The sequence below is a fragment of the Pezoporus occidentalis genome, unplaced genomic scaffold (genome assembly GCF_034315485.1).
Source record: "Pezoporus occidentalis ecotype Australia unplaced genomic scaffold, CSIRO_AGI_Poc_V1 ctg19, whole genome shotgun sequence".
NCBI classification, from domain to species: Eukaryota; Metazoa; Chordata; class Aves; order Psittaciformes; family Psittacidae; genus Pezoporus; species Pezoporus occidentalis.
The window spans coordinates 1,861,497-1,883,544 of NW_026913748.1; the positions used below are offsets into that span (position 1 = coordinate 1,861,497).

The 22,048-nt window shown below is 40.9% G+C and overlaps 1 protein-coding gene across 7 annotated transcripts in view; it reads right to left on the reverse strand.

The window, feature by feature from the left end:
* The window catches only part of TBXAS1 (thromboxane A synthase 1), a 238,982-nt gene that overhangs the window by 211,490 nt on the left and 5,444 nt on the right, over positions 1 to 22,048 (reverse strand). For 2 of the 7 annotated variants that reach the window (XM_062616406.1, XM_062616407.1), the window contains exon 2: positions 13,442 to 13,631. In XM_062616406.1, coding sequence (XP_062472390.1) covers positions 13,442 to 13,539 — 98 coding nt within the window. In that variant the 5' untranslated portion in view covers positions 13,540 to 13,631. Of the gene's footprint in view, positions 1 to 13,428; positions 13,732 to 16,476; positions 16,517 to 22,048 lie in introns of those variants that run through there. The other 5 variants (XM_062616405.1, XM_062616410.1, XM_062616412.1 and 2 more) reach the window with 5 other exon arrangements.

Genomic DNA, 22,048 nt, shown 5'->3' on the forward strand with positions numbered 1-22,048 from the left:
GCTGTCTAGATTCAGTATGACAGGACTCTGTGATGTACTTCTGTCAATAAGTAAGCACACTTCATGCTTGCTTACTTTACTTTAAGTACAAATCACAAAGACTTGTATGTGACAAATTCCCCAGTATTGAACTTTCATGGCTGCCAAGCAGCATGCTGCAGAACAGAACAAGGAGGGCTATATTTTTCTTTTCTTCGTTTTGTTATTTGACCTTCAGTTTTTCAGTTGTCCTTGGATCAGTCAGGAACTAAATATAGTCCTTTCAGCTTTATTTATATGTTTAACCCAAAGCTACCCAAGCGTGTCAAGGGACTATCATAACGCTACTCTAAATTATTTTAACAGCTTATTTTAAATTGGAAAATGTGTTTTTTTGGAAAACCATTGTCAATTAATTACGCTTCCACAAACTCCTACCAACTCTCTTGTGTTTTGTAACAATTTGCTCATAGCCCACAAGACAAAGCCTCCAGCTTGCTCAGAAAAAGCCATTGAAACTGTCCACCCTTTGAAAATGCTGATTGGTCTTTAAATTAACACATTGATAATGATTTTGGCCACCAGCTATTTACAAATGCAATGCAATTTGCAAATAGGAAAAAACCCAAACCCAACCCATAGATGGATTGGCTGCATCCTTGGGGATCAACAGTCATTGGAGCTGAAACATCCCCTAGTGCACTGTATCTCTACAAACTGTTTGCAACGGGAACACACTCAACCAAAAGCCATTAGTGTCTGACTACATACAGAATTTCCTCCTGAACTGAGCAGTATATTTTTCAGTCAAAACGTCTTTGCCCAGCAAGGAAAAGACAAAACAGCCCCTGTAATGATACACTGTGAAACCTTGAGAAAGGACGTTTTCTGCCTCAGGTAGTGGTTCTGTGGTATGTATGCCAGCTACAGAGCAAACCAAAACAGCAAAGAGCTGGGTGGATGGGTGAGTGGACAGATAGACGGGCACACATACACAATTTCTATCACGCGAGAGCAATTTCCCCTACACAATTTCCCATCACAAATCTGCAAACAGCATCAATTTTCTTTTATTTACATAACCAGTGTGAGCAACTTCAGAGAAGGATTTATGATGCAGCTTAGGTTTCTGTGTGGGTTGCTCTTTTACTGTATCAATATTATGTTTAACAACATTTTTCAGTCAGAAAAAGGCCCATGTGAAAGTTGAAAGGTAAGAGAATTATTTCTAACTACTCTCAGGTGAGAAAAGCAAAACACAAATGTTTTATCACTGATTTAAGTGGTTGAAGCAATGCAAATCAAATTTGGACTATGAATTTAAAGGGCTTGCACTAGTAAAACAGCTTAGAGCGGTTATTTAAGAGTTCAGAATTTCTTGGATAATGAATGAGACAAGATGTCCACCTAATTTCTATAACTTAACAAAAAATAGTGTCACCCAGAAAAACAGCCAGCCATTGCCACCAACATCTGGGACAAGATTTCTCACTGTCATCAACCCCCATTTAAATCCAGATCTCTGAAAGAACTGAGCACCTAAAATATTTTGCTTCTTTGAAAAAGTCGGCAATGTTACAACACTTACCTTTCATTTCCTTAAAGCTCCGAGTTCAAGCTCCATAGATGCTACAAGCTTAAATGCTCAGACATTAGCAAATCACCTTGGGAAACACATTCACAAATACAAGCTTTAAAAAACTGATTCACGCGCATTTGGCAGTCGGTGAAATTTCTACCGAACTTTTGTCGCTGCTCCCTAACTTTACTAGGGCAGTTGCCCAAAGTAAATAGAAGGGAGTTCTCAAGCAAGTTTGAGACTGTGTTTTAACGACACAGTAAATTCAGGTTTAGGGCAAGAAGCCTCTGATCAAACCCATCCCAGCCACACCACCCCAAGCACTAATCTGGTAGAAGCAAGCTCTAGTTGTTAATATGGAAGAGTGAACTTTGAATCAGATTAGGTACAACCTAACTTCTCCCAGTAACATAGCAAAAATGGCATAGAACATTCGTCTTGCACTCCAATTAATTAAACCAAAATTGTCGCGTGTGCCCAGCCTGGTCCAGATCAGACCTGCTTTAGAGAATGATCCAGTGCTGTTGAGGGTAAACCTGCATCGCAAGTGCTGCGATGACAGATACTGGTGCGGTAAGGAGAGACTGCAAGGTTTTCAAAAACACACGACAACATAACAACGGAATGAAGATATACAAGGCAAACCAAAGCGGTGTCATAAATACATTCCAGGTCAATAGCTAACGTCCCTGCTATAAAAGTTCTATTGGCTTTACCCAAGGTTATTTCCTTAGCTGCCAAAAGTCATTTGGCTAGAGAGATGGTATAAGGGGGTTGCTCTGGGCACTAAGCATGATCTATCAAGGATCACATCAGTTATGTTCTGTTGCTTATTTAGAAGCTGTTTGTTCCGAGTCAGTTTCTTATTTATATGTAAATATAAATGCATACATATGTATGTACATACATGTATACTTACAAGGTGTTTACATAAAAGCTCTCAGGATCTTTTTGAATGAAAAGCCACGGTATTTTCCTTCAGTTCTAAACCGTGCTTTATCAGGATCACCAGAAGAAGTGTTGCCAAATTTTACTGCCCCCTGGCTAGCTCCAAGTTCCTCCACATCTCAGAGGCTCCTGATTATTTATGGGAGAAAGCCCATTAACCTTGCAATGCTCAAACTTTTATTTGGCTCTGCAAAGATATATAATACTCCCCCAGGCCTCATTTTAAGAACATCTTGCTTAGCCACCCTTCTGTACAGAAGACTATCTCAAGGCTGGCAGATAAGCAGAAAGATGCTACTGAGATAAGAGACCCCTGCAGCTCCACCTCTGCCAAGGGCTGACCTGCAACTATGCCCAGACATGTGAAACCTCACCATGCACTTTGTCTACCAGCTCCTCATCCAGCACCCTCTGCTCTTGCCCATGTATGATCTCCTCCCACGGTGCTACTGGGTCTAACCCCCCAACACCTTGCAGCTTTTGCACATTCACCTGAGTGTCTGAACTGTTCAAAAGCAGGAAAGCAAGGGTTTCCAACAGGCTGAAGGGGCCACTTCTCACTGCCTTCCACCAGGCTTATTCCTTCAACAGACTTGTGCCCACCCACAAAGTCACTGCAGCATCAGAGAGGAACTCCTCACTGACACAGGGACACATAGAAGCACAGGGCAGTAAACTGAACAAGCCTTTTTGCTGCATCCTCATCCCCCCAGCATGTATATGATGCTCAGATTATTTCTGCCCCTCATCCTCCTCTGTACTACAGCCCACACCCGTTCAGAGTGAAGATGCAGCGGCTATGACTGCAGAGCTCCTCCAGCATATCCTCTATCATTCCTAAGCTATACACTATTAAACCACCAAACATCTCAACTCTATTAGTAATCTTATTATTACAGCATTGTAAAAGAAAAGAAATGTAGGGGTTTTGTTAGACGGAGCTGTCACTATCTGGAGGGAACCTGTGTTTTGCACACACAGAAAGCCACACATGTATTTCATAAAGTTCATTGCAAGCTGCACAGAATAGAAAGCAGCTGGAGAAAAATGGCTATAGAGAAATGGTTCTCCTGGGCATCATCTGTTGATTTGCTTTGTTTATAGAAGGAATGAGATTTTTATCTCTGCTCAAAATATAAAATGCTTCCATGGCACTGAGCTCACTGCTCTGCTATGCTCTCACTCAGGAACGTAAATAAAAAGGAGGGGAAGGAAGGAGAAAAGGCTTTACTGCACAGAATCCCTAGCAATGTCAAAAACCAAATAGCAAAATGTCTATCAGTGATATAGTCAAAGCTTGAAAGAGGAACTGAGCCACCAGCTATCACGGTGACGAGGGCCTCCCTTACCATGCTTGTTAATAGCTTGCTTCTACTAAAGCTGAGGAGGCAGGTTCCTAAAATCCCAAGTCTCAAATCCCAGCCTGAGTCCTGGCAGGATGAACATCCTTATACCGTAAATATCCTAGTCCTGACAAGACTCGTCCTGTGAAGGCATAGATTCTTATGGTCCTTTCACCACCTTGTGCCCATAGTTGATATTCCAAGCTTTCTCTGCAATCTTGCTCTGGGGAGGTTCCTCACTCCTCTGTGCCTGACACCCAAGATCTGATGGTCTCTTCATTCAACAACAGGGCTCCTAGGAGAACACCAGACAGCTGGTTTTCCACTTAAGTTGACAGCACTCCCATTTGCATTAAGAAAAAGTCGTGTCTCAGGAAAGAAAATAAATTGTGAAACCACTAAATACTTGGCTACTGCTAGTGAGTTAAAGTTTAAAAATCTAACTACTGAGAATCATATCTAAACTGTCAGAAATGACCTGATATCTAAAACTTTCTGGTACACAAAGGAAGTTTAAAATACTATTCTTCTGAGATCAGAAAGGCTCAAGGTTTGTTAACATAGCTAGGAATAGGTATCACAAAATTGAGGATCGTTTATCTTTGTCCCACCTATTCTTAGCTCTTATGAGGAGATGACAGACACCAAACCAGATGCATATCTAGAAGTGAAGGCTGCTGAACGTCACTCCAGAACAGCCCCACTTCAATAGTTACAGAGTGGATCTGAAGTATTTCTGGAACCACTGAGAGGTGTTTTCCCTTCTTAAAGCTGTGTTGGCTCTCACTTGGCCAGAGCTCTGACCTGACTGGCTACTGAGGAAATATCTGGGTGATCCCACATTAAAGTGATGATGTAGTGTACCATTCTGTGTACCATACATCATAACTTTCAGAGACATGAAACAGTCTGGAACATTAGTGTTATGCTCACTGAAATCCACCCTAACTAAACGTACAGTTTCTCAGTTTTCCTACTATAAAGCTTACACGGAGTCCTCTCTTAGAGAGATTGCTTCATCTCAGCCCATGATGAATATTTCAGAAAATCTTAAACCTGAGGTTTACTAACATCTCTGGAGAGCAAACAGATCATAGTGATATTTTAAGAGCTGGAAAGAAGGCCCTTGCTGTCTTGACCACCATCACTCTCTGTCCCTCATGCTAGCATGCAACACATTGAAGATCCTTTAGATGCTCCTTGCTCTCCCAGGGTGGCTATATTTCATGTCTTTCCCACATTTCAAACCACGTGCCTCAATGACCTCTTCATCTTGTTATAGCTCTACTGAGAGGGTGTTTACATAAAAAAGCTCTTTGGAGCTTTTTGGATGAGAAACCACAAACATGCATGCACAGATTACATCAGATTTATTGCTACTGAATAAGTTAAAAGAATACTGGGGTTACAGGTTCAAAACTCTGGAAGTAGTTCTCATCCAAGAGCATTCCTACAGCAGGAGCTTGTGATCATACAGCTACCAATTACCTGTCTCCTCCATCTTTTCATCCTTCCCATACCCCCCAAGTCCTAACAAGTATCACAAGGTCTCTGATAACCAAAAGGAACTATTTTTAATAAGGAAGTAGACTTCATCAGCGCAAGCACACAGACACTGCCCCCTGCCCTACTCCAAACATACATCTCAGCTCAGCTTCTTTCCCTTAGCCTCAACTCTCCCAAACATACTTGGCCTTAGTCTGTAACAACCCACTTCATATGGAGCTATATCCTTCTGTTCCAATCCATTCTTCCTAATCCTTCTCCAGCCATTGCTAGGCACCCAGTATCTTTTTCTATCCAGGAAACAAATTATTCTAACAGGGTCTGTCCTTTCCCTTGTTTGTTGCTTCATTGCTCTGCTGACAAGCACACAGGTTCTGCAGAGCCATGCAAGAAGCAACTAGCTAGGGAAGAAACTAACAGAGGAATGGATATGGAGAATTTCGTATAGTTTTAATGCAGGGATATCTATCATGCTATTAGGGACCTATCATATCCCTACTGACCTGTGCATCATTCTAGTCATAGAAAGTATATGTAAAATAACAAGCAGAGATTAAAAGAAACGGTCAACAGTGTTAGAAATGGTGCATAAAGCAAAGGAAAGAAGGAACAGACACTGAACATTATTCTCGCAAGCTCCAACCCTATTCCTGCAAAAGTGAAATAAATGTATTTCCAGTCCCAAACCAGAAAACACACTGAGTTCTTTCTGATGGCTGTTTCTCAGCAGTTAGCACATACTTAGCTCATGGAACAGTAAACTTTGTTTCAATGGGGAAAAAAAGCCAAAATCAAACTTAGGAAGAAAGCAGATAGAAAAATCCATCTAAAGGTTTTGGGTATGTCAAGGGGAACTGATAAACAATAATCTCTCATAGTATGCCAATATTTTATTTTAAAATAGTTTTCAGACAGCTCCATTAAATACTGTATAAAACTTCCCTACGGAAGAGCAAGGCATGGCAATCAAAGGCATTAATTACTGCTGAGCCAGCAATGAGGACAAAACATAGAGAACATTGTTACTGATGAAGGCTGATGCAAAGACAAAAAAGGAGTGAGGAAGAATATAGGCAACTTTGTTTTAATGATGGGCTCAGTGTTGAAGGAGACAAAAGAAGGGAGAACACAGATTTAGGTTTCAGCACTCTGAGGAAGTCTAACCTGTCAAAACTGCCCACTGTTTTAACTCACCATTTAAGAGGGAGCACAGCCAGGCTGGCAGGACCCTCACTCTGCTGGCTGAAAGATGTGGAGTGACAAGTCCATGCCCCTTGGAGCACATGAGGATACAAAACTACCCACCCCAGTGCAGGGCAGCCACAGGAACTGCCAGTATGCTCCCCAGCATTCAGGGGAGAGCAGAATTCCTGGCACTGTTTGGAGAAATTGCAGCAGTCCTGAGAGGCCCCTCTGAGCCTGGCAATTAAATGCACAGACATAGCAAGAGACAGCCCCAGTGCGACAGGATGGAGTGACTACTCATCACATAGGCAGAGCCTTCTCTGTAAGGAGCTTATTTACATTGCTTCTTTTCACCATTTAATTTCAATTTCATTTAATGTACCAACAGCAGTGTATTAAGTTCCTCAGGTTCCTAATACTGTCAGTAGATGGAGGCAGGAGCTCCTAGAAGTTAATTTAGAGCACCAAAAATCAGTTTGTGAGGCACCTGAATATCCCCAATTTAAATAAAGCAACCTGCTCCAAGGCAAACAGCAGATCAGAAGTTAAAACCAAACTGCTAGTCCAGAAAAGCTAAGTAAACCTCCAGAGAAGACACCCCAGGCAGAAGCTGCCTGACGGAGAAACCAGGGTAATTCCCCTGCCGTGCCAGTCTCTCCTGCCTGAGCCACCCAGTCCAGACCAGACCCAGTCCAAGCTCTGCAGGATGGGAAAGCAGAAATGGGATTGCCTAAGGGTTGTGTCCAGCTCCTGTTTACCTAGTGGCATTTGTGTGCATTAGCCAGCTTTGCAGCGTGCTCTGTTGAACACTACGTCTGGAGGTGATACCACAAGATAGGTAAATACACTTGCTTCATGAAAAGAAACTATCCTATCTCTGTATGTCCACCTTAACACACTGTTAACACTACAATCTCCATACACTAAAAACAAATTGCGCTTGCAGGATTTTATGAGATGCATGGAAAGATTTAGGGGAAAATGAAGACCACAAGGATTCAATAGGCTGGAGATCGACTACTTTACACAGGACTGTTGGAGTAAAATGCACCTTCACAAAAGCAGAAAACCCAACAAGCACCTGAGAGCCTTCAAATAAACACCACTGGCCATGTAATCTCTAAATTAAAACAAACAAACAAACAACTTGAACATAAGAGGCCTCTGAGTTTTGTAGTGAAGTGCAAGCAAGGAAAACTAAAGCTGCACAGCGTTTGAGGCTGAGCTATGTATCAGTGTAACCAAGGTGTTGTAACAGCCTCTGAGGACATCCCAGACAATTTAACTCTGAAGCTGCAAAAGTAATGACGGAAAACTGTTCTACCTGTCCCCCAAAAATAAGAGAACTTTGTTTACCTAAAAATAGCATAATCAGAGCACTAAGTGAACTTCACTGGGGATGATCAGATCTACCTTGTTTTCAGAGAAAGAAAGTATTTAGTCATTTGTGGCATGGCACTTTTCCAAATTATAATTCAGTAGCTTACTCTGCTCCTTCTCAAGCTTACCTAGAGATGCTTGATTTAGCTCAAAGATGAGGCCATATATTGCACAGCTGTGGGATTAAATTATGTTTGACACATTAGTGGGAATTCCAAATTTGCCTGATGTAAAGCTGCATGACAAAGACAATTCAGAATCTGTTAGTTTTTTCTGTCAACAGCAGTTTGATGATGTTTCCTGTTGAGTCAGATCCTTCTAGCTTTCGTAATGGGCTGTTTGAATGAAGGGGAGAGAAGCAGAATGACTTCCACTGACATAATGGCCATTTTAGTCAAAAAAGAAACAATTGGGGTTAACAGAACACGCTAAAACCGAAACTTCCTTGCCTTCTGACCCTAGAAACATGATGCAGGGTTCACTGCAAACTGAGAAGCTTACAAGGGACCATAACCTCAGCACCCAGCTCTGCGGTCAGCCACCACTGTGGGAGGGATGTACAAGACAGCCCCAAAGCACTTGCCAGTTGTGGAAATTCCCTTTCTGCCAGCAAGGGAATCGTAGAATAGTTTGGGTTGGAAAGGACCTTAAGATCATCTAATATCAACCCCCTGCCATGGACAGAAACACCTTCCACTAGATCAGGAAACAAGTACGCTTTAACACCCAACAATTAGGATGCCTCTCTGGGCCTCTCAATGATCCTGACATGAGAGCAGAGCTGTACATCTTTATGAGCATATGTTGTTGCTCTGTACCCAGGATTGTTGCCAGCCATAGCGGTCCTTGCAGCCTTGTGAATTTGATGACAGCAGTGACAGCTGGAAAAGTTAAAACCAAATGCCTGGAGCTCTAGCAATCAAACATCTTTTGTAAATATCAGTATTCTGAGAAGAAAAAAATGGTGCAAATTGTAGGTGATATCTAGTTGATAAACTGCTAAAGTAGTAATACCCGAAATCTATTTGATCTCAGTTTTGCTTAACTCAAGCTCAAATAGCAAGGTTCTGTAAAATGAAATTTTATTTGGAGATGGATTACCTCCAAACTTTCTCTTTCTGAGCCCTTTCTAAAAACCACAGATGTAAAGTAATACCAATCAAGAAACAGTATTGAAGTCACTTGTATCAAAATACTACCTGTCCTGAGATTAACTTCTGATGTGGTCTAGCACAGGTATGGCACCAACAGGTGAACTTTAATATATGCTGTCCCCCATGTCTAAGTATCTCCTGCATCTAAGTGTATGTAAAAGTTTAGGCCTAAAGCCAGAGGAAAAAAAAATACTTTCATTCTCTGTGATCAGAGACTGTAAATGTCTTGAGTCAGGATTGACTTGTAATGCAATGGGTGGACAGTATCTAGATATAGGGGAACCCAAATCTCTCAATCTCTCTATACATTTCTCTAACACAAGTGATCATTAACATTACTTCAATGTAATAATGGCATCTTTCTGAATGATTTAGCTTTTCAGAAACAGACAAGAACACCCCTAGTGTATGTTTTGCTATGTTTGAAAGCATGCAATTAGATGTGTATCTTACAAACATAAACAAACACCTCCTATCCAGCCTCCCTGTTTCTACAAAAACCCCAGGTTTGTTTAGACAAAGGGTTGATAATCCAGTTTGAACACAGGTACCTGAATGCTGTGACAGCTTCTTCATAATGCTTAAGCTTATGGTACATTACACTTTAAAGCAAGATAAACTCCGGCTTTCATTTTATCAAACATCTTCCCAGACAGCAAAAAGAAAGACACAAAGCAATGTTTGCAGCTACAATCAAGCATGGGATACCCAATTCAGTGTATGCTTGAAATGAAAATGAAAAATATGTTGCATTGATATAGTGCTGTATTTTTCAATAGAGAATATCACTGGGATTTGTAAATGTTAATCTCATTCCTCCCTTAAGTGTTTGTTTTTATTTCATGCCTGAAAAACAAAAAAGAGATCCACAGAGATGAAGTGAATAGAAACAGCAGTCCTTGCAAAGAAAGTGCTCTTAAATCAGTTTGGCTAGTAGAAATCACAGGGGATGGGAGAGACATGGACAAGAGATCCTTTTAAGAGCACTCAGTGTTGTGCTACTGATACTGCTAAACTTTATGTATTTGGCCATATTATGCCTTTTTGTGGTTGCTAAAGGAGTAATATCATCATTTATCACAGTAGTAATGAGATAGCAACAGCTGTAGAAGAATCCATGATATGAAGTCTGCAAGAAGGGACTTTGACCTACTGAAAGGAAATATTAAGGATGGGAAGGGTAGCAGACAAGTAAGTTCTTCAGGAATGGGGGACAGCACACAGGCTTGAGCAACCTCTTAAATTAATAGTTTAATAAAAAAGTAACCGCAGGTTTGATTCTTCCCATTTCAAATCTGAAGAGACAATGTACCAAAAAGCTTCGCTGTTCTTTCTACTCCCAATGTTAAATCAACTACCTTAAAAATCCTCTCCTTAGAGCTGACTTAAGGTCATGCAGAAGACAAACACTGAGAGATTCTAGTTGCTGAATTTTCCACCGATTTAAAAATGGCACAGTACACTACCTTCATGTTGTACTGATGGCAACACATGAGAAATCAAAGATCTACTATTAGAGGACTTGTTACAAAGGGTTATTGATCTTCACTGTACCATGAATAACAGTCTGAAAAACATTATTAAATCATCCAAGTTTCCTCCTAAGACCCGTATCTTCTCTAGAAATTTATTTTTATGCACCTACAGCCTCTCCTCCCTTTCCCAATCAACCCTTGCTTCTTTCCCCCCCCCCATTTCATATGACCTCACCTCACCCAAAAATGTGAAGTGATTGGTCTTATCACAACTTAGCAAGATACCACCTGCCAGATGAACTGTGATAAATCACAGCTGGCCTTGCAATACACGTTACCAGTGCTGATGGATGGTGGAGCTGATGGGGAGCAGCTCAAGGCTGTCATTTAAACCACCAAGTACCCCCATCCACAAAACCCATGCAAATGAAATAGCCCAATAACATGACAACTGCCATCACCATGTTGTTATTCTAATGTTGCATTAGATCTATTGACTCTCTTCTCTACCCATAACTATCTTCTGTTTAGCTTGTAAGCCTTTTACAGCCACCAAGGTGGGCAAACTGCCTATTCTCTGTACTCACACAACAGCTGACACAATATGACCCCAATCAATCATAAGCTGCTACCATAACAAAATTTACAACAGCAAACACTCATTCCTCCCTCCCCCCCTTCTGAAAAGATACAACGGTAGCAGAAAAAAAAAAGCTGGAAAAAGAATTTTGAAGTTATTAAAAAATGAGATGAAGGCTTAGAATGAAAAAGTCAAAGAAGCTGAAGAGTTATTACTTTATTATTACTCCTGCCATACATAAAACTTGTGTCTTCTGACTCCTAGAAGAGTCAAACAGTTGGGTATGCTACACAACAGTAATAAAAACATTCTCTAGAGTTAGGGACATGCATTTCTATTAGCAACCCTCTACATACTTCTTAAATAATTCCTAGAACCCAAGGTCTCTTCCTTCCATGAAGGAAGCTGTGAGCATGCTTTGGGTTTCACTCATTTGTTTAAACAGACAAGTAATAAACTCTCAAATAGGTTGACAGGTTTGAACAACAACCTTGCAGATATGCTTGAAGCAATTAACCTCAGTGCGTTTTACTGAAATAAGTGCATCTGAATAGCTTAGCCACCAGGGAAGCCTAACAATAGCCATAGGTGTTGCCCACATATTTCATTGCAGGTTTAAGAAACACCAGCTTCTTATTGGAAGAATGACTTACAGACACCTGTATTTAATAAGCTACTTCAAATCAACCTGTATCTGTAGGTCAACAAGACTGGCTAGTAATAACCATTAGCAGTTAAGAGTATAACACATTTTCCCATCTAAAACTCAGTCTTCCTTTACTTGATGCCTTCACAAAACTCACCTTCAGCCAGGAAAAGGGAAACACTGAATGGGGTTTCTCTGCTGTAAGGGAATTTCCCACCTCACACCTAAATTGGACTTTTTGAAACATATGGTAGGCACTCAATTCGGCAGCTGACTGTCCTAATGCCTAATATGGTAGGCACTCAATTCAGCAGCCTGACTTGAGTCTGCAATCAGAGCTAGGTTTGTTTATGGCAAGACCAAATTCCACACTAAACTGCCACATCTTTACTTCAAGGGGAGGAACAGCCTTCTTCAAATTGAACCAGAAAATGAGGCTCTGGAGAATCATGCACCAGAATGTACCCTACATTTACACAGTGTAGTTCTATGTGTTCAGAGACCTCAGCACATCTTGGCATGTACTATGTAGAAGCACCAGGCTCTTTCAGCGGACTCACAGGTAGCCAGATTCTGCTGCATTTCTGAACTGCGGATGTGCCTCTGCCCTCACCCTCGTTCCCTTAAAAACTCCCAGATATGCACAAATGAACAGCTAAACAGCATGGCTTTACTGAAAAATCTAGTGCTGCCATTCTTTTTCCCAGTAAAATTCAAAGGAAGTAGGACTTGCATGTTTGTGGTGATTTGCTCAGATCTTAAGAAAGCAGGCTCACCCACCTATCTGATATGGAAACACACATCAAATATGGACTTGACTCTCCTTTAGTCTCTTTACACCCTCCCTTGACACAGAAGGAATTTGAACAAAGCTCAGCAGGGTCAAAGAATGAAGAAATATAGGCAGAAGTGATCTGTCATTTACACTGCTACAACAATTGTGCTAAACTCATGGAGTCATCACTATTCTCTTCAATATGAGTTTTGAGGTTTTGGCAAAGGTTCTTTTTCTACCACCATCCCTGAAACTTTTTTCTTGAACACACATACAAATGAGAAAAAAAAAAACAAACAACCCACATTGGCTGAATGAAAGGCAGGATTTGAAGAGGTATTCAAGTAAAAACAGTCCAAAAAGCACTCCAGATTGGCTAATATAATTTCTGGAACAAATGAACAGGGTGCTGGGTTTTTTTCATTTCAGTACAGCTCACTGCAATGCCTACTGTGCTAACCATTAGGGCTGCTATTATTCTGATTTGTATCCACTACTCAGTGTAGAAAGAACAAGAGAAAAACAAGTGTGCAGCATAGCACAGAGAAAAGGTCCAACAAGTACTCGGTTTCTTCCTGACCAGCACCAGTGTTCCTACCACCTACAGAAAACTACTAAGAAACCAACACTGATAAGTTCTTCATTTTGAAGACAAATTTTGTCAGTGTTTTATTGGTCAAGAAAGAGAAATTATTGCAAGAAGAGAATTCTCTAAAAAGCATCATGAGTTTTGTATTTATTTCAACCTCTGCATCCAACCCAATTCTCCCTCCATGCCCCTTCTAGCCAATTTCCATTTTTCTCTTATGAATAAAAGACTATATAGATGTTGAGGGAGCTTCAGCAGGCTTTGTGTCTGATACATAGTCCACATTCACCATTATCACTTACCAATACAGCAGGACCACGAAGACCGTCAGCAAAGCCAGGGTGAGAGTTGTACTGTTCATTTCTACAGAGACAAATGCCAGGAGATCTACAGGCTCCATTTTCCTCCACTGCAGCTCCAGCCTTGAGTGGTGTGGAAGGGGAAAGTCTCTGCAAGAGCTGATAAAGCCTTCCACAGCTATATGAATGACATCTGCAACAAAACAGGAACCAAGAGAGCAAAAATACATCAAGTTAAGCACAAACTGCAGACCTTCCCAGTTCTCATCTGCTGCACACTGTGAGAGAGAACTTGAAGGTTCCCTGAATGGTAGGATGTAGCAATCTCCCCCCTCCCACTGTTGTTGACTGTCATGCCAGTAAATATTTACATACCCATGGCTTGAGACATCAGTGCTGTTGAACAGGTTTTTAGACATCAAATATAGGAAACTGGAGAAAGTGTGGGGGGAAAAAAAGAGGAGAGAGCCTGACCATGGTACAGATCATGTAAAAAGAATATAAGGACCTTTCAAGAGTCCCCTGGCATATAAACAGCTACATTCTCTGAAGCAACAAAACCAGGCATTTCTGCAATGTAAATCTTCATTCACATTTAATCTCCAAACTGGTTATACCTTCAAAGAACAGAACAAAGTAAACTTTAAATAATCAAAACTCAAAGGTGGATTTGGGGGAAAACTCTTCAAATGTAACTTCTAGAACACATATATAGAAAGAAAAATGAATTAGCAGAAAAGCCCAACTGTAGTACCAATAGGTACTGCAGTACTAATAGGTACCAGGGTCCATAAGACAGCATCTGTCACACTGGTTAGTCCACACAGGCAACATTATTTGGCAGTACCATCTCAGGCTCACAAGTGCTACAGCAAATTTTTCTGGCTCAGTGCAGTGTCCCCCTTGGAGGTACCATCAACCAGCCTCCCCAGAGATACTTTGGCTACCCCTGCATTGCATTTTAACCGTCAGGGTTAACATCAGTGCGGCCACATCTACTATCTCTGCATTGTGGCACAGCCAAGCTGTCTACCTCCCTTGAACAACCTGTTCATGAACAGCCAAGCTTTGACTGCAGTTCAGAAAATGGTCTGTCCTTAGTATATGAATTCCTCAGCTTTCTCCCATATGGGTTTAAACTTAAACAGGGGAAGTTCAGGTTAATATAAGGAAGAAGTTCTTTGCTGTGAGGGTGGTGAGGCACTGGAACAGGTTGCCCAAAGAAGTGGTAAATTCCCCATTCTTGGCAGTATTCAAGAGGAGGTTGGACAGACCTTTGGGGGACATGGTCTAGGGTAAAGCATCCCTGACCATGGCAGGGGATCCAGATGATCTTAAGGTCCTTTCCAACTGAAACCAATCTATAACTCTATGATTCTGTATTTTCCTGCCTGCCAACCTCAATCCTGTTCCAAGTGCCCGATCCAGTCCAATTAGAAAGGTCAACCAGAAAGCAAATCTTGGAGCACTTATATGAGAGAACACCACCAATCTGTTACAAACAAAGTTACCAAATGATATTATCAAAAAGATCTTCAGGATTTCATTAGCAGCAACTTGCAAGTAAATGCTCTTGCCCATGACAAAATTCCCTGAATTGTCTGGTATTGTTTGTTGCTCATGAAACTAGAAATACCCATATAATACGCTACAGCCTTCCCACCCATTCCAAACAACCTGTTTGAAAGTTAAGAAAATCAAAGCTATCAAAAAAAAACTAGGTTTGTGAATTATATAGTAAACTTGAGAAACAGAAACTCTGCAACATCTGATTCCCATAAGACACCAGATGAAGAGTGGTTTCTTCTCATATAACCCCAAGATACTAGTTTAGATTTAATGTGAAAGGCTTCTCCAATATCACTGTATTACATTTCCTGCTCTTATCAGAGAAGTTAATAATATAGGTATCAAAAAAGTGAAGTCTCTAACACAATGGAGTTTAATTTTAAGAAGATTTGGCTCTACTCTAACTGAATCACTGCTATTTTGGTTCTCTGTGCTTCACAACTGCATTAATTCCCTTCCAGCCTCAGATCCTTGCACAATAAGTAAAAGGTGTTAACCAGCTCATCAGCTCCACAGAATACCACAGTAGTCCACAGAAAACCTTGCTTATTGTATTAACAATGCTATTGCTATTCTGGGTCAATAACAGCTCTGCCAGTTTGCTGCTGCTGCCAATTTCTCCAAGAACAACCGCAACAAGATTCAAGAGCAGTGATGCAAGGAATTAATCAGCAAGCACAAGCCAATCCCAACCAGCAATAGATCCTGTGGGGCTATAAGAAAAACTATAAAAAACAAATATCCATATGCATTAAAGTCTCTTCAGAAAAACTAAACCAATCACCACAAGTGTAGAAGGTAAGAAATAATATTCCAATTTCACTGTGCTTTGATTTACTTGGCTTTTTTAATTAAAGAACATATTTTAAAGCACATAGAGGGCTATGTCCCTCCTATTAAAGTCAACAGCAAAACTCCAATCAGCAAACACAGGGTCAAGTACAGACCTCACTTATATTTTAACAAGCACTGGAGCCTTTTCCCAGTCACAATGGGAGGTAGGTGGGATGAATAATTCTTAGATGCACATCTTATGAAGAAAAATAGGCTCTCTTATCAGAATCCAGTTTCGAAGAGAACACATAAGCTCCCAACAACAACAACAACCATCCTTTTCTGTTGTTGATACTGGTTTGGGCTTTTTTTCTTCTTTTTATTTTCAAGTCTTGGTACCTGTTTCTTGTTGAAGTGCTTTAACTCAGCACCTCCAGACATTAAGAAGGGTAGCACACAGCATTGATTCTAAAACTCATCTGGAGCTCTCCTCACCACAGACCCATGTGCTCACAGTTATCAACCTAGAGTTAAGGATCTCAGCTCCATCAAGAGTCACAAAAATCCGCAATGCATTGCAGAGGAAAAGGGCTCAGGGATGCAGACAGCAATGAAAACAGGCTATTTATTAGTTCCTTTACATGAGAAACACCATCCTAATCAACTAGTTATTATCACAGACGTTTTTCACCAACTTCTCAGCTCTTTTTGTGGAGCCATGCTCATCAGTTCTTTGATAATAGGTTAACGATTGGACTTGATGATCTTAAAGGTCTTTTCCAACCTCAACAGTTACATGATTCTATAATGGTATCAGAGAACTATGAAGACAGATACAAAGTCCTCACTAACCTCATGATGGAGGAAGCCAGAGACAAGCAGAAGTGGAAAAGAGCCTTTTCCTGTTAGAATGCTGAGAGTCAGCAGCGCTCTCTGTATTTGCTTCCACAAGGCTTCACTTCAGATTGCATCTACCAAGGTTCACAGCTCCTTCACGTGGTGCCATCCAAGCTCATCTCTTCTGTAGCAAGTAAAATCCACTGATCACCATCTTTTTCAACACAAACTTCAACAACAATAAATGTTCAACACAAAACTTACATTTAAGACACCCATCTCATCCTTTATTTCCCAGCACAGCCTTGGAGCTTCCCAGCAAATGGCAGACCTACCAAACAGAAGCAGTTCAGTCCCAAACAGCCAGAGCTTCAGCCTGAGAAGTTGAATTGTTCCTCAACTGAAAGAGAAAGAAAGAAAGAAAAAAAAACAAAAAAAAACAAACCAGAACCCAGAGAACCCAGATTTCCCAGGAAGCCTTCATGATTTAAAGCTCTGACTGCTGTGACTCCAAGAATATCTTCTGTAAATGCTCTTCCAGAACAATGCGCTTCGACTTCAAAAGTAATACAAGTGGAGCAATGAGACTCAGCAATGCTTGACATACACAAGTATCATTCTAACATGAAATACAGAGCTTATTAAAAAATAGGATTACAGACCTTCTCAGTAGGCCTAAATCATGTTAAGGATTTTGACCTGTCTTCGAAGCATATCAAATGGAAAATGTAGTCTCATATTTCAGAGGCTAATGACTACACCTACTACACTAACCATGCACTCCTGCTAATGACCAAATTAAAATCCTCTCATGCTATTCTACCTTGTATGTTTTAGGTCTGTAATAATCTAATTATGGTTGAGCCACACTCACGTTACGATAGATGAAGCAAGTCTAGAAAGATGTTTTCATTTCATAGCAGTTCATCTCTAGAAGTCTCCAGCACAGTCTTCAGATCAATGACATTCTGCTATATAGACAGCTTAGCCACAAAATACTGCAAATGAAATACAGTTAAAAAAAAAAAAGTTTAATCAGAGACTACTTTATCTATAAGCTTTAACAAAGCTCATGAACAAAACTGTAAGTATATATGATATTGATTTATCTTAAAGACAAAAACTTTCTCAAAACCAAAATACATTCCTAACATTTTTAAGGTAGACCAACCAAAAAGATCAAAGGCACATTTAACAGACAGATTTTTTACATTTAAAACAATCTTAACAGCCAAAGTACCAGGAATATTAATGTATTGGAATAAAGAGATTTACAGTGCCTGCCTATGACTTCCTTATTACTATCCCTATCCAAGTATTGACCAAGCAGATTAAACAGATGATTTTGTACTCCTGCAGGATAAACTATGACAAACTACTCAACAGACAGAACACCGAAATATTGGAGTCCACTTATAAAGATCCTGCTCTGCATTCAAAATGGATGAGAGCACCATGGGCTCATGGAAGATTTTCAAACCACCTGAAATAAAATCACTCCAATGAACTGGATCTCAAAAGGCAAACAGTAACTGCGAAATGATGCCGAGGAAGCTGCTTTCACGATGCTTCCTGCTGAGAAACAGAAAGACACACTTTTATAGTTAAACTGTTTTGCCAAGTCAGAACCTGGTTATATTAACCAAAATGCTTCTCAGGAAACAGGCACCCAGGTTAAAATTCTAGGAAAGCTGAAATATTATGCAAACTTGTACTTCACTAACAAATTCAATCTTAGCTGTTTGAAAGTTATGGTACTTCAAACTCAGTCAACATCACAGGGTCTAAAAATCTCATTATGCTAACTAAATGTAGTGCTGCTGTACCAAGTCCCCTCTAAAGCAACAAGCTGTGAGATATCCTAGTTATTTCAAAGAACTCCACTTAGAAATAGCACAGATTTTGTGGTCAAAAGGAATGACAATTTTTTCTTCTTGCTGTGAGAGCTTGGAATGAGCTTCTAAAATAAAGTTACCTTTGCTAATAGTGTCATTAAGATCTTGGAGCCCCAGTGAAATTCCAGAAAAAGCAGAAATTAATGTAACATCTGCTGCCCATGGCCAGGCATTTCTAAGCAAATTGACTTTATTAAATAATCGGTAACTTGTTTATATTTCTATAGCTTGCTTTAGAAACATTGATTGATTCAAGCAATCCTATAATTTCATTGTCCTATAAACTTGACTGGAGATAAGTAAGGATTTATGTTCACGGATCAATAGCTCCACATTGATAGCAAAAGCCAAAGAATCCTGCCTAGACTAGTCTTGCAGTTGCAGAGAGCCATATAAATGTTTGCCTTTGTAACAATATCATGGTAAGAACAAGTTATAAATTCTTCTGTGAAGCTTTTTAACACCATGAAAAATACCTGTCTGTCTTTGATCGAAAACCTACTTTAGATAGCAAAATTAAGGCTTGAATTCTCCAAACTATGTTTCAATGCTGGACCACAGGTCAAAAGAACTGTGAAGAACTTAACAGAAGCACCTTGTTCTGTATCTTAATTAACTAAACTGTGCATATCAACTTCTCTTTCATCCATTAGCTCATGGGATTGACACCAAAACATATAAAGTCTGGTCTTTTTCTTCACTATGCCAATAGGAAGATGTAGAATGCTGGTTTTCCCCAATTAAGGGGAATATTTCAAGAGCTACATGCGCTATCTCTAGCTACTACATTCCCCACCTTACCTCTCCAGTTTGCAGTTCAATAATTTTATTGAGGAATCCTTTCAATATGATATAAAGAGATTTCTTTAGAGAAAGATTACACACAACCTCCTTAAAAATGGGGCAGCCACCTCGGAGGCAATTAGCTACAGCAATCATCATTGCACAGAGCAGTGTTATGGCTCCTGGATTGCCAGATGGAGAAACCCCAGCCAGTGCATCCTTCGAGTTGCCCTAATGGGAGAAAGGGAGTTGAAGAACAAATAGAAAGGACAAAGGCAGCCAAGAAGAGGCAGATCTGACCAGGAGGCCACAGGAGCCTAGCGGCAGTCACCCATCCTGCATTCTGATTGCAAAAAGGTCAAAACAAAAGCTAGAAGAACATGGTGCTCTGTACCTCTTTCAAAAGCACCAGATTGCTGATACAGACCATTCATATGTGCCCTGGAGGTGGGTTGCCAGGGCCAGGAAGGTGGAGAGGATGGGAGCTGAAGGCAACCCTTATGTAGAACAGCCCTCTCCAAGGGGTGCAGGCCCACTGGGCTGAATGTGGGAGGCAGGTAACATAGTCCAGAAGCACTGAAAAGGGTGAGCCAGGACCAAGAGCCATCCAGTAGGTTAAGGCAGCAACTGAAGCCCCAGACATGACCTTAATGTAGCTCCTTGGCCCATGGGTAGAGTGTAGGTGAGGGGTCTCAGGTGAAGCCTGTCAGGACAATTAAGATCTATTGGTGGCCTCAAGGATATGACAGGCTCAACAGAGTGGAACAGGTAAAAAGATAATGACAGACACAGGGAAGTATGGTATTTGAAAAAATAAATTCACTAATACAACACATTTATCAGTACCCTGTCAAAACTCAACATGATGAAATGGGGAAGGCACCAAGTCTCAAAAATCTTGAACCCAAATGAGGTAAAGAAGCATTCCTCACCTGAGGCCCACCACTGCTTTTTCAAATAGCACATGCTTCCAGAATAAGCCCCATAGATGTGAATGGAGAATGTTCCCATGGGTTACGGCCTTCAGGCTGACAAGAATGGCAGAATCAGGTCCCATTTGGGAATTATGGGCAGCATCAGCTCTGCCTTTATTCTTCATCTCTTAATTGCTGAAAATTGGAGAGATTTGATGCAATTATCCCTCCAAGATTAATGAGATAGCAAAAAGAAAGAGCAAAAGAATGTTCAGTCTAATAAACAATACAAACACGCCAGTCCCAGGACAGGCATTATAACTCAGGCTTTACCACCTAATCTCAGCACAGAAGAGGTGGTAAACTGGCACAAAGAGAAAAGAAAGGTCAAAATTAAGTCAGACAAATACTGTTGCCACAATAATGGGTTACATACTTCAAGAAGCCTAGAAGCTATTAGTTTATACCCATATGTAGAACAGCAATAAGACTGCAAAGGGACTCAAATTGCAGTTCAAAGCAATCACTGAGGACCAATCCCAGTTCTTCAGCAATTCTTTAGTGGCGTCTACAAAACTTCTCTTTTAAGCTGCAGAAATATCTCTTCATAGGACACAGGAAGTTCTCCTGGAGAACACAAAGTGTGGGGTTTGGTAATGCTGCTCTGATATCTGTAGACAGGCATCACAGGGAGGTTGGTGAACTCTTGCCTCTCTTGCCTTTGAAAATGCTCCCCACAACAAATACTTCAAAATGACAGTAACTGCAGTTTGAACAGTTATGCTGGATACTTTCAGATAGCAGTAAGAACACAAAACCTGTGGGACACTGGAATACATGGAGCTGTGTCAAGAGGACATATAGCACCTTCACTCTATGGGGGCAATGTAGGGACAATATAAGTACATTGAAAAGACTTATCTTCACTCATGCCCCTATCCAGGAGTTATTCATTGCTTAAATTTATGCAAAACATGATGAATGATTCTTGGTAGATCATGCCAAATATTCCCAAAGGTCTTCCTCACCTATATGAAAGGGAGCACAGGTAACTAACACAGAAATTGCAGTCCCTTATAGGCTGCAGAAGAGTACATGTAATATATAGATGTCTTTATCTAGCTCAGCCTTTTCTGCTCTCCCATTCATGGCTTTTTTCATAGAATCATAGAATAGTTAGGGTTGGAAAGGACCTTAAGATCATCTAGTTCCAACCCCCTGCCATGGGCAGGGACACCTCACACTAAACCATGCTACCCAAGGCCTCATCCAACCTGGTCTTGAACACTGCCAGGGATGGAGCATTCACAACCTCCCTGGGCAACCTATTCCAGTGCCTCACCACCCTAACAGGAAAGAGTTTCCTCCTTATATACAATGTAAACTTTCTCTGTTTAAGTTTTAACCCATTACCCCTTGTACTCTCACTACAGTCCCTAATGAAGAGTCCCTCCCCAGCATCCCTATAGGCCCCCTTCAGATACTGGGAGGCTGCTATGAGGTCTCCACGCAGCCTTCTCTTCTCCAGGCTGAACAGCCCCAACTTTCTCAGCCTGTCTTCATACGGAAGCTGCTCCAGTCCCCTGATCATCCTCGTGGCCCTCCTCTGGACTTGTTCCAGCAGTTCCATGTCCTTTTTATGCTGAGGACACCAGAACTGCACACAATACTCCAGGTGAGGTCTCACAAGAGCAGAGTAGAGGGGCAGGATCACCTCCTTCGACCTGCTGGTCACGCTCCTTTTGATGCAGCCCAGGATACGGTTGGCTTTCTGGGCTGCAAGCACACACTGCCTGCTCATGTTCATTTTTTCATCGACCAACACCCCCAAGTCCTTC